This window comes from Acomys russatus, chromosome 32, assembly GCF_903995435.1.
Source record: "Acomys russatus chromosome 32, mAcoRus1.1, whole genome shotgun sequence".
Classification (NCBI taxonomy): Eukaryota; Metazoa; Chordata; class Mammalia; order Rodentia; family Muridae; genus Acomys; species Acomys russatus.
Genome location: NC_067168.1, coordinates 11547131 through 11560430, shown reverse-complemented (window position 1 = coordinate 11560430; position 13300 = coordinate 11547131). Strand labels below are relative to the sequence as shown.

Below are 13300 nucleotides of genomic sequence, written 5' to 3'. Positions count from 1 at the left end.
ATGTGTGTGTGTGTTCATATATTGATATAAAAGTCAGATAAGTTGTTTCCTCCCAAATGGCTTTTTATTTACTTTGCTTCTTTCAGAGACAGGCATTCTTAATTTCAGTACAGTTCAATAAACTTCATTTTTAACGTTGCCCTGGGGAAATAATCAATTTCTGTTTGAAGTTATTCCAGGATACTCACTATGGGAAATACTGGAAACACAGAAAACTGGGACAGCAGAATTTGGTTAAATAAATTATGCTGATTTAAAAAATGGGATGTGATTCCATTTTAAGGGAATGTGGTACTAAAATATGTTGCTTTAGGCTTTATGAGTGTGTGTGTGTGTGTGTGTGTGTGTGTGTGTGTGTGTGTCGGGGGGAAACACACAGAAGGCTCAGGCTGTGCACTGTGAGATAGCGGCAAGAATGATTACTGAATAGTGAGATTAAAACTGTCTTTTCTCTTCTTTTTTTTTATATGTGATTTTATATTTTGTTTATAAGACTTTTTTTTTCCATCCAGAAGGTAGGGAAATAACATCTTATTTGAAAATACAGTATTTTAATCTAAATTCTTCATAACCTTGATGAGGCATGTTCAGAAACCGTGGGAAGAGCTAGTTTCCTGAGAGGGTGTCAGGCTCTGCACCTGGGTTGCTTGCTGTTGCCCATCTTGGTATTTACTTCCCAGCCAGCAGTGATTTCTGGAGGCCTGCCTCATCACTTCTGTCTTTGCACCCTCAAGCGACTGAGTGCTACAGGCTGATGTGTAAGGATTGACTGCCAATCATCAGGAAAAGCAGGGAAGGACCAGCAAGCCAGGCTTCTTTCCAGTTGTTAGTGGCCCTGTTTCCTGGCTCGTGTTCTGCTCCTGAACACTAAGCTTAGCCTGGCCTATAAGTCTTGTCACTGCTACAAGCTGTGTCTGACACTGCTAAGTCCCGTGCTTTATTTTTGCCTTTGTTGTTGTTGTTACACAAAGGAGCTATCGAAAAACCTCGAGCTGAGCACAAACAGTTTCCAGCGGCAGTTGCTTGCTGAAAGGAAAAGGGCATTTGAGGCTTATGATGAAAATAAAGTTCTTCAGAAGGAGCTACAACGGCTCTATCACAAGTTAAAGGTAAGCGTGCTCTTTTAGACTGCATTATTTCTCCTGTCACGTAAACCTCATGAAAACCTAGTACTTAAAAAAAAAAAAAAAAAAAAACAAACTTCATAGTTGTCACCATATAATCTATAAAATTCTACTGCTATATGTTGCTCAGAAAGGAGAGCATTGTATACATAATTGCTGCAGGGATGTAAAGTACCGTGTATGCCAACAGGAGCCATGCAGACGGGATAGTGAAGAGGCCTAGAAGAAGCTGGAGTGAGCATGTGCACTGCGCTCTTGGATGGCCCAGGAGGCCTTGCGTTCATGTTCGTCTTGTTTAGAGGAAACCCACTTCACATTAGCTCCGTGTGTTAATGGCTCTTTCATTGTATGGAGGTCACTGATGGGCTGAAGTTTTGTTCAGAAGTCTACAGAATTATGCATTATCTTACATAATTTTCTCTTTGATGACCAAGTTGTCAGAAAAAGGCATCATTCTCGTATTTGTGAAGATTTCGTGGGCTGAATGCATGATCTAGCTTTTAGGTCACCAATAACTCAAAATCCACACTTAGGAGAGACTGTACCTTTGCCTCTGAGGCTAAACCTGCATGGCAGGTGTTCCTAGCGCTGTGCAGGGAGAGGGTGGAACTTGTGGTATGTGTTCTCCTCCTCTCCATTCTCCCCCTCCTCATCTTTACCCCCTTTTCCTTCCTTTCCCTCCCCCTCCTCCTCTTTCCTTTCCCCTCCTAGGAGATACTTCTTTCTCCAGTTTGATAGTTATGGTGAAGAGCTGACCTAGAGATGGTTCCGTGTCATATAGAACATACTGGTCAACACAGTGACGGTGCTTGTTTAATTTCAGACTGATTCTCTTCCTTCTCTGTGTTGGGTTTTTCAGGAAAAGGAGAGAGAATTGGATATAAAAAACATATACTCTAATCGTCTGCCGAAGTCCTCGCCAAAGAAAGAAAAAGAAGTTATTGCAAGAAAAAATGGTATAGTAGGGTGACTGCTGAAGCCAACACTGTCGGTTCTAAAGTAAAAGGGGTTCAGGAGGAGTGTCCTTGGAATATACTTAGTCTGTTTTCTTTTGTTTGTTTGTTTGTTTTTACAAATCACTTTGACTAGTAATCACAAATCTTTGAGCTTTTGTTTTTCTTAAGGAGAGGATATTACAAACATGTCGGAGGGCTGTAGAGATGGTCTGGGGTCACGAGTAGGGCTGTGGAGATGGTCTGGGGTCACGAGAGTTGTTGTCCCCTAGAGAACCCATGTAAGGTGCCTCACGGTGACTGAAACTTCAGGTCCAGGGGCTCTGACGCTCTCTTCTGGGCTCCTGGAGCACCAGACACAGAGAGAACCTATACATTTATACCTATAAATTTAAAAAATAGAATTTACAAAATGAAAAAGATACATTTATACAGCCTTTAAAATTTTTCTATATGTCCTGTATTGAAGCATCACAAAGAATGATAGTATTTTTATGAGAGCTTTTATGTTATCACTAAATAAACTTTTTAAAATAAAAGGTTAAAAACTTTATTGTAATTTTTAAAAGATTTACTTATATATTTTATGTATATGATTGCTGTGTTTTTATGGATACCAGAAGAGGGAATCAGATTCCATTGTAGATGGTTGTGAGCCACCATGTGGTTGCTGGGAATTGAACTCAGGACCTCTATAAGAGCAGCCAGTGCTCTTAACCACTGAACCATCTCTCCAACCCTTATTGTAATGTTGATAACATAAAATATATAATTATTCCCAAGTATTAAGCACTTAGCTTTAACAATTGTACTCTTTGCTGTTGCCATTTCATCCATCCCTTCCACTTTCTAGTGTATGTTAAAGTAAATCCCACATATCACTCCACTTCACTTACACTGTGTATTATTATGCAGATTTACTTTTCTTAAACAAAAGTATAATTCTTCTATGAGTTATAGAAAATTTAAAGCATTAACTTTGCAAAAGATTATTAGCAGTTGTGGTATAATTGCCCTCAACTCACACAATTGCTAGTTAATCCTTCCCGAACAAAGTGTGTGCTCTCATTTAGATGAATATCGCCAGCTGAATATATATCAATAGCGTTCAGTGGGTTAGAAAACTTGTTTATGGTTTTCTTGGTAGTGTCATGCCAGAGTGACTTTACAGACCTGTGTACAAAAGGAGTACAGACCACTGAAGACTTTGGGCTGGAAGAATTTCCTGTGATAGCCCATGAGACCAAATGGCATGAGCCAGAATATCTTTCTTCGGTGAGTTTAGTGCAATGCCTAGAGTCAAACCCCAGGAAAGCTGTTTTCAAATGCGTCCAGAAGTTGCGCACACACTCCACCTCTCACCGGTCCTGTGTCCTCTGGGAAGGTGTGCTAGCTACCTTCTTGTTCCTCTGACCAAATAATCTCAGAAGCCGTAGCCCAAGGAAGAAAGGGCTCATTCTGGCTGTTGACTTGAGGGGCTGTCATCCACGATGGCAGGGCATGTGAGCCAACTGGTGACTTTACATTTAGTCAGGAAGAGCAGATGAATATGGCCACTCTGCTGGTGCTTACATGTTTCCCTTCCGGTCCCTGGCATTAGGGTATGTCCACACACACTCAGCACGGGCCTCACTCCTTAGCTCTGCTTCTCTGGGATACACTCACATGTGCGTCTCCTGGACAACTGATTCTAAGTCGACACTGCAGGCTATCAAATAGCTTTATAACATTATTTAAGTTAACTACATAATTGTCAATTAGGGTAGACGTAAAGTAGATTTGAAAGATTCAATATGGCCGCCAGTGCCTATGTTCTGCAAGTCAACCTCATCTCAGTTTAAAAATAGCTAATGGGAAATAGTCCTTTCCTTTTTAAGTACCTTTCAAAACATAGTAACTTGTGATTTGTTGATTTATTAAGTGAAGATTCATTTAATTTCTAACTTGGTAATCACACTTAGTGGATGATCCCCCATATTTAAAGATGGCTTTTCCCTTACCATATAAATTTGCATTTTTTGAAATGCCTTATAGTATCCAGAATACCAAGAGCGAAATGAACAGGGAGCAGAGATTCCAAATTCTGTTTTGGGAAAAGAGGAAGAGCACAGCGACGGCCAGGAAGGATGCTCTGCAAAGCAGGAGTCCTGGAAGCAGGAGAGCGGTAAGAGTCTGTGTGAGCCGTGGTGGTCCACTGCTGTGAGTGGCTGCAGGGAGCAAGAGTCTGAGGCGGCAGCAGAGTGTGGGATACGGGGAGTCAGAACAATTGAATAAATTACAAAAGAAAGAAAATGAAGACTGAAAGTTGCTATTGGGGCTTAGGAATTACAAATAAATTACCTCCAGAGAATTTAGATGAAACACAAAGAGGAAAACTATTCCTGTGTAGGAACTAAAACTTGAGAAATCGCCAAGAGAGCCCTTTGATGTTTTGGCCTTGAGGCTTTTTAGGCCATGGATTAGCTGAACCACAAAAATCAGTAATCTACAGGGCCCTGAGTAGTCCTGTAATTTTTGTTTGATTTTAAATTATAAATCTTTAGTAGCATTGCTTATAAGTTCAGAGAAACAGTAAACATGGTTTGGATGGTAGAAATGAAGTTCATTTCTGTCTGGATAGAATGTGCTGGAGGCGTCGGCACCGGGGCCCCAGACTGCCTTCCATAGCCCATTAATTCCATGGTGGTTGCATACAGAGAAATCATTTGACTTTGTTTTGAGTTGAAATTCATAGAACAGAAAATTGTGATCTGATCATTGCTTGAAGTGATTAATATGCATATTGGACGGGAAATGATGTTTGTATTTGCTCTGTTGACAGAGCAAGATACTTTCATGTGTTAAACCACAGAATGAGAAATTGTTATGGTCAGTATATTTTAGGGAACAAGAAAAGGGATAAAATAGTAGAAGATTGTGGCCTGGTACCTTAGGCTGTCTCCCCACCCCCTATTTTATGTGGGGTGATCTGATGTCACTATGATACCAAAATGTATATCATATACTAAAATTATAATAATTTAATATTTTTAATTCTTTCACATGAAAATGACTTCAAAATCATAGAAAACTGACAAGAATGGCCAAAACAAACAAGCAAAAAGCCCCAAAACCAAACCAAACCAAAACAAAGCAAAAACTCACAAAACACAACAACAAAACCTTTGCAAATGAATTCTGCACCTCATATCTGTTCCTTAATACCTTGGTGTGTTTTTTTCTCCGCACACAGGCTTTTCTCTCATAGTTCTCTGTCACAGTCCCCACAGCTCAGGAGCCTTAACTCTGGCACCTTTAGCCAGTCTGTTATCCATCTTGTGATTTTGTTGCTAAACACAAGATGTACCTTGAAGCATTTTCTTCCCTCAGAACTTGATCATAAATTGTGTTTAATTCTCACCTCTAGGGTCAATTTTTTTTTTTTTTTTTTTACTTTGGAGTGGTTTTGCTTATGGTTTTTAGTCTGTGAAATGAATACTTTAGATGAGTGCATTTTGAAAAAAAAAATAAAATGCTCTTCATTTTAGATTTAACTGAGAGTTTCTCTTGATTTGAGTCCGTGCACTTGCTGTTTGAATTCTGTGTAAGGGCTGCTTTCTCAGTTCAGCCTGAAAGTGTATGCTAAGGACGTTGCTCTGCCCGTCTCACCACACACCAAGCATTGTACAGTACGACAGTAGAGAGCCTCCCTACTGCTGCACTGAAGAAGAGAGCCTGCTGTGTGACTCCTAAGTGCCGTTCATGCTAGCTACTACTTTCTAATCCAGAACGTCAGGTGTGGAGACAGAGTACTACGAAGTCTGTTAAACCTTTCTTAGAATGTCAAATATAGATTAATAGACTTTTTTTTTGCAAAGGATGGTAGCTGAGTTTTCCTATTTAAAAATACTTGTTGCTATAAAATTCCTTTTTCTAAATTTCATTTTATGCAGAGTGGGAAAGAGAAGAACTTGATACGAAGAAAGGGAAGTTGTCTTTGCTAGGAAGAGTAGAGAAGCCGGTGTTGGAGTCTGGAAGGTTCCAAATGGAAACATACCAAACTGAGAATGTTGATAAACTCGAAGACGAGGCAGAAAGACAGAAGACAGAAATGCTTCTTGTCAAATTGAACGAAATCAACCAAGAACTCAAAGATCCTCAGAACCTCAACCGGCCCCTTTTGCCGTTGCTCCCTAACTTTGAATCAAAACTGCGCTCTCCAGACCTAAGCCCCAAATCATACACATTCCGTGAGTCCTCAGACAGATCCTTTAATGGACATCATTTGCCAGATGTGGGTTTTCTAACTCCCAGAGGAGAAGGCCGGAGTCCAGGGCCGATGCACAGTCCAGCCCCTCCAGATGAGTTTGCATTTGGTAGCTATGTGCCTTCATTTGCAAAAACATCAGGGAAGTCAAATCTACTTAGCCAAAAAAGTAACCTTTTAGATTTCCAGAACAACGGTTTGGAAAGCCTGAGTAAAGACAATGCAGAATTAATTGCGAGAAAAGAGAAAAAAGCGAACCTGATGGAGCAGCTGTTTGGCGCCAGCGCCAGCAGCACCACTGTTCCCTCTAAGAGCAGTGACCCACATCTCCTAGCCACCAGCAGAGGTGACTTGGACTCTCTTCACTTCTCCTCCGGGGATAAAGGCGGCAGAGTCCGGGAACCTGATGATGAGGATGAGGACTTTTTCCTCAGTGAAGGAAGAAATTTGAATCCGAACAGACAACGGTTGAAGCACACAAGCAATAAGCCAACAGTCACAGCCGTTGACTCTGTTGACGAGGACATTAAAGAGGTCACACTCAGATGACTGGCTGGAGCAGACAGAGTAGATATATTTTTTCAACTGTAAATATTAAAGTATTTTAATACAGTATTTATTATAAACATTTAAACTTTCAATGGTAAAAAAGCCATATTAGGGAGTAATTTTTAGCAGCTGAATATGGCACAGTTAAATAAATAATGCCATACCACACAGGTGCATTGCTAAGAATGCTTCTAAAAAAGAAAAGAACCCAAAGGAGAGTTGTTGCTTATTTTTTTCCTGCTTTACAGCTAGGTCTCATTAAACTGGCCCTGTGGGAAGTTTTATTTCACTAGAATCTTCCTCATTTTCTACTTTTACCTTTATTTTTGGTCAAATCTCATTGAGCCTAAGTATTGTTTTCCCACTGATGGCAAAATGGAAATTAAAGGTCTCCAGTGGGAATGAAGATCTCAAGTGACAGAGAGCAGTGGGAACTAGGAGCTGTGCCCTTGTCAGAGGGGGCAAAACCAAGCCACTCTGAGTGATGGTGGTAACAATCGGACTTTATTTTCTTCTGAATAAGTACCCCAGGGATTTGGGGTACTTACTGAGGTATATACTGGGGTACTTATTACTACTCCTGAGGAGTATTCACGACTCATCACACAGTCCTGAGTCACTCACTGCTGCTCTACTGGCCACTCAGGTGGATCGCAGTGGGTCACAGGGGGCATTGTTGCCTTGTGTGCTGCCCCCCTCTCTGTGGCTCCAAGAGGCTTGGGCACAGTGCCGTTCCTCTTCTGTGCACCCTGTATTCTGGTGGCCAGGTGGAAGATGCCCTACCAAATATAGGAAGTAGAAGAAATGCCAGGCCAATGCAGAATGATTTTCAACTCAATTATGTTTCCAGAGTAATATTTTTGGAAATTTTAAGACGTACTTTTAAGATTTGAACTTGTTGATCCAGGAGACAGCAGTGTGATACTCTTGGGTCTGCCAGACTGGTGTTGAAGCAATGTCCCAGAGAAGATTTTAGAAGTGGGGTTCCTGCCCTGCCGTGTAGACTCAATAGTTTTCTGTTGAAAGGCACAGGCTTCTTTCCACTTAGTTCAGGACAGCTGTAGAGGTGTCTGCTGAATAGGCCTGGTCTGTTGGAGCAGCAATCTGTCAGCCAGAGGAGAAACAGTACATGTAACGTGAGGGACCTGAGCTGTGTGATCATTTGTTTCTGGGTCATATGCAAGGCATGCGTACTGATTGGGGGAAGGAGTTTCCATGGTATCTGGGTTCTTCCAAACGCTGACTTGCGGACACTGCCTGACGATGCTTGATAAGGCCTCACTTGCTGAGGCCCTGCTTCACAGCTGGACTGCCTGGCATCTCCTGGATTGCGTTGCCATTTATTGGGAATAGGCTCTCCTCAAAGTGCTAAACACTTAAACCTTTCTCAAAGGGGATTTCAAATTTTCTGTGTGAATAAGCGTTTACTGTGTTGCAGATCATTGTAATATATGTAAACATGTTATTTGTGACACAGTTCTTGATAAAACATTATGTAATGTTAATTTTGTTTGTGGCTATAAGTTTTCTACTGAAGTATTCTAATTTTAAGGTTTTTAAAATTGTTTCTCAGAAAAATTTTTATTCATTACTTTAATTAGATTTATGCCTTTTTCTACCTGAGAGTCTATATAACCCAATGAACAAAGACTTATTAAAATTAAATTAAGTTAAAAGCTTAAAAGCATTATAATGTTTAGTATTAAAATTTGATATTAAAATGTACAGAAACTAGAGAGCAAATCAGTTTTTTCTAAACGTCAAGTTAAATTTATTTGTACTCAGAACTCTTACTAATAAAAAATTAAAACACACCCGGACTCTTTATTTGAACGATACTTTCTGTTTGTAAGATGTGCAGTGGAAGTGGCATCTGGAAGGTTTTTACTTCATTATTCGCCTTTATTTTGTTCAACAGTTTTAATTAAAACACATGAATTTGCACTAACTCAGGATAGACGGTGTGGCCATCTTATCAGATAATTATAGTTCTAATTAATCTTTTCTACCTTAATAGCTATTGCAACGACACATATTTCACATGGTAATAAAGAGAAGGTGCAGGCAGGAGGATTAAATTGAATCATAAACACTGTCCTGTTTCCTGGCTGGCCCTGGGTTTCCAGCTTATCCTTTTTATTTCGTATTCTAAGCTGGTGTCCCTGACTGGTTAGGACACCTGGAAGGGAAACGTGCCCTGTAGCTACAGTGTGGATGCTTTAGAAATAAAGAAATTGCCCTAACTCGGCAACAGAGAATCCCTGCGAAACCTCTTTCTCAGCTTCACAATGCATAGCCTTCTCACATTAAAGTCCACTTAAAAAATCAATGGAAAGTACACTCCTCTCACTGAGGTGGGTGGAGACGGTGGAGAAATCACCCCACAGGCACTGCCCTCATATGGCTCTTTCTGTCTGTGGACCACAGTGTTCTCAGCTCATAATGGTCATCTGTGGTCCTTAACCGTGGCTATAATAAATAAGTAAAACATCGACATGAATCAGGAGTTGGGAGGATGTGGGGGGATGTAGGGGGATGTGGGGTGGATCCAAGAAGAGTTGGGGGCTTATGGAAGGGTAAGTGATCAAAATACATTGTATGTGTGCATTAAATTCTCTAAGAATAAAAAAATAAAAACTTCATTTAAAAATTTTAATAGTTTATTTATGGCATATGTCTATGAATTTATTCAGCCTGTCCCTTACACAGAAATGGAAATTAGAAGCCAGGCATGGTGATGCATGCCTTTAATCCCAGCACTCAGGAGGCAGAGGCAGGCGGATCTCTGTGAGTTGGAGGCCAGCCTGGTCTACAAAGCGAGTCCAGGACAGTCAAGGCTACACAGAGAAACCCTGTCTTGAAAAAATCCAAAAAAAAAAAAAAAAAAAAAAAAAAAAGAAAGAAAGAAAAAAAAAAAAAGAAAATTAGAAATGAATCAAAATGGGATAGAAAAACATTTGGCTTTGAGATCAGGAAATAAGTTAGACTTGACTGCTTACAAATGACAGTTTTCATCAGATTTTTCTTTTAAGTTCCTTACACATGAAATGGGACTGATCACATCTTTATATGCTTATTATGAGAACCAATGGAAATATATATTTAGGAGAAGAAAACTGTAGAATGAAGCGTGTCATAAGAGGGGCAGTGTTATCTGCTCTGTATTTAAGGGATAACACTCGGGCCAGGGAGATGACTAAATGGATAATGCAAAGCAATTGTTTGCTTGTCACTTCTGTGTTCAGGAGGTAGAGAGAAGGGACCCCTGGGGCAAACCAGCTAGACTAACCAAATTGAATGGATGGGCGAAAGACCTTGCTTCAGTAGTTAAGACAGAGTGAGCAAGGGAGACATCTTACACACACACACGCACATGCACGCATGTGTCTGTACACATGAGCACACAGTAAACATGAATGTCCTCACACTACATCATACACAAAGCATTTATGTGCTTCTGATTATCTGCTATGGGTAATATTTACTCTCTTAAGGAGTTGGGGGAGGGCGAAGATCCTTCAAATAATGAGTATACATCCACATGCCACTTAAATAATTTCCAAAAGAGATGTACAGTGAATAGAACCAAAAAGCAGCAACCAGGAAAACGGTTGTGTTCTGACCAGGGCCTTTGTAATAAACAGTGAGGTCCATGAGCCTTGAGTCTAGTTTTCTGTCAGTATCCGTGCACACCTCATCCTAGGCAGGACATAGTTTCTCCGGCCAGCATCACTGTTGTCCTCTGGAGCAAACTGAGCAACTTGTAAATAGATCTGCTTTATGCTTCAGGTAGTAATTTTTAAAGTATGCCTCCTCCCCCCCCCCCCCCCCCCCGAACTGTGGCAGTGTGTGGAAGCTAGGCAGCCATGCCTGTTGACAGCTAGGTTACACAGAAACCTACTGTGTGGAGACAACATCCGAACACATCTGTATTTGAATGAGCCCTCCAGGGCATCCTGAGACAGCTGGAGTTGGAGAACCACTTCATAGGGAAAGCAAAGGGAAAGGGGGTGCTCTTTCAAGAACAGGAATGACCATAAGTGTTTCGCAAGCTCAAATCTGGTACTTGGAGCTTGTAATCCTAGTGTACGGATGAGCCATGTGGACCCTGAACCTCACACCCCATCTTCTCTAGAAAGAAACTATCATAAAGTTATGCGTGAGTGCGCATGTGCGTGTCTGTGAAGGAGATGTTCGTGGGTGTGGATAAGGGTAACACGAGTCTTTGCTCTGGTTAATTGTGCTAGCTGGCCTGGCAGCTTCTGGAGATTCCCCTGTCTCTGTCTTCCTGTAGTACACTTGCATTACTGCGTCCAGCTGCCATGTGGACTCTGGGGATCTGAACTCAGATCACTAGGTTTATATACCAATGGCTTTTTACCTGTTGAGCCATCTCCCTAGCCCAGAAATGACTACCTTTTTAATGGCTACAACTAGTTGTGGTCTGTCATGTCAGTTTTCTGGCTAGTATGTCAGAGAATTTGAACAAGTGAAAGAAAAAAGATTCTATTTAAAACAACCAACATCAGAGCATTTGGGCAGTTCATATGGCATTCCTCTGTTATATCCTATGACCCCCAGATTTCAAGAAAAACAAAAAACAAAAACCCTTGAAAAGGCATAGTATTCCCTCAAGAAGGCTTCAGTTTAATATTCTTTATGATCATACAAATTCTTTAGCAAACATTGTTTAAAAATATAGGCTTTTGAAAATTTAGAAAATGGTATATATGTGCGTACACGCACACACGTGCACGCGCACACACACACACACACACACGCGTGTCTGCTTGTGCATCTGTCTATTCTTAGTGGTTCAACCAAAAGCTTGGGGCTTAAGATATACTAAAAGTATCTGAAAGGATTACTTTCCATGCTGGAGATATATTAAGTAAAATAAGACTAATTATTTGAACTCATGCATCTTTCAGCACCTAGGGAGATGAGTGTCATTTATGGTTGTGGTGGTTTGAAAGAGAATGCCCCCCCCCCAGGCCCACAGGGAGTGGCACTATTAGGAAGTGCAGCCTTGTTGGGGTAGGTGTGGCCTTGTTGAAGGAAGTAGTCCTTGCGGGGGGGGGGGGGGGGGCAGGCTTTGAGTACTCAGATGCTCAGGCCACACCCAGTGTGTCTGACTTCCTTTCTGCCTGATGTCGAACTCTCAGCTGCCTCTCCAGCACCATGTCTGCCCTGCACACTGTCATGTTGGAATGGCAAGCCAGCCCCAGGGAAATGGTTTCCTTTATTAGAGTTGCCGTGGTCATGGTGGCTCTTCACAGGAGTAGAAACCCTCACTAATATCATGGTCACTGCCCATCAGGTTTTTATGAGGTAGAGTTTTGTTTGCAATGCAAATCTCCCCATGGCTTTCCTTGGCTTCCTGGCTCACTACAAAGTCAAACCATTTCATCTCAAACAGACCTGTTTTTATGAAAATTGTTTATGGGGAATTTGTTATTGTACCAAATATGAAGCTGAGGTAGTGGTTGTGGTAATAGAAATAACTTCTGGTGATTCTTGATGTACCCCAAGCGCAGGCTCCAGAAAATGTATGTTGGGCAGGCCAGTGAAACTGTAGCACCATTACAAGTTTTGAACAAATTTCTAGAACTGTGATTACCCCAGTAGAGTTTTTGCCTGGTGACTAGTAGTCTCTTAAGTAATTAACATTGGTTCTGGTCCCTTCACCGGACTCTGAACCTCAGTCATTTTCTCTTACATTTTGCCTGCTCAGAAACATGCTCTAGTGGCCTCTTTGTGCAGTTCTCCTCTTCCCCAGCCATTTCAGCCAGGACTTAATTTCTGTTTCTGTTTTTTAAGTACCCTTTTGATGAACTAGAAAGTTTGATGGAGTCCAGTGGCATAATTAAATCCATGAGCAGTGTCAGTTGGGTGTTCCTTAGCTGCAGACATGTTGCTAGGATACTCTTAAAGACACAATTCTCTTGATTAACTGCGCAAGCTAGATTGGCCGAGTAGCATTTTTATCGTTCATAGAAATACAGGTCAGGTGGCATTTAAATTTATAGCAAGATGAGTGCTATCCAGCTCTGAATGCTTTTTAGCATCATAGAAATGTATCTAGGTACGTGTGCAAAGACTGTGTTTGGAATAATAATTTAGCGGCTGAGAATTAGTCATCTATTTTAGGGAGAGCTCAGTGTCCATGGATTTGAGGCTGAAAGAATTCTGAATTTAAATCAGCACTGGGAGAATCCGTCTCCATTGTGTGTGTAGCTCTGCAGAAATCCCACCGTGGTTATCATCATTGTTATGATTTACTGGTGTATTTGATTCCAAAAGTTCATAGAAATTGCAATCATGGTCCCTGGTTGATTTAGTAAAAATAAAATCAAGAAGCTTACAATGAAAAATAGAAATTCACTTACAGTAATTGGTTTCATGTGGACAGTTGTTTTTTTTTTTTT

At 40.9% G+C, this 13300-nt stretch overlaps 1 protein-coding gene and 1 long non-coding RNA gene across 2 annotated transcripts in view; both read left to right on the top strand.

Moving 5' to 3' along the window:
* The window catches only part of Lca5 (lebercilin LCA5), a 46466-nt gene extending 39387 nt beyond the window's left edge, over positions 1-7079 (top strand). Inside the window, exons 4-8 of the mRNA XM_051140374.1 lie at positions 972-1109; positions 1984-2080; positions 3225-3352; positions 4112-4241; positions 6010-7079. Coding sequence (XP_050996331.1) covers positions 972-1109; positions 1984-2080; positions 3225-3352; positions 4112-4241; positions 6010-6872 — 1356 coding nt within the window. The 3' untranslated portion in view covers positions 6873-7079. The remainder of the gene's footprint in view (positions 1-971; positions 1110-1983; positions 2081-3224; positions 3353-4111; positions 4242-6009) is intronic.
* The window catches only part of LOC127184127 (uncharacterized), a 67237-nt gene that overhangs the window by 24542 nt on the left and 29395 nt on the right, over positions 1-13300 (top strand). The window lies entirely within an intron of this gene.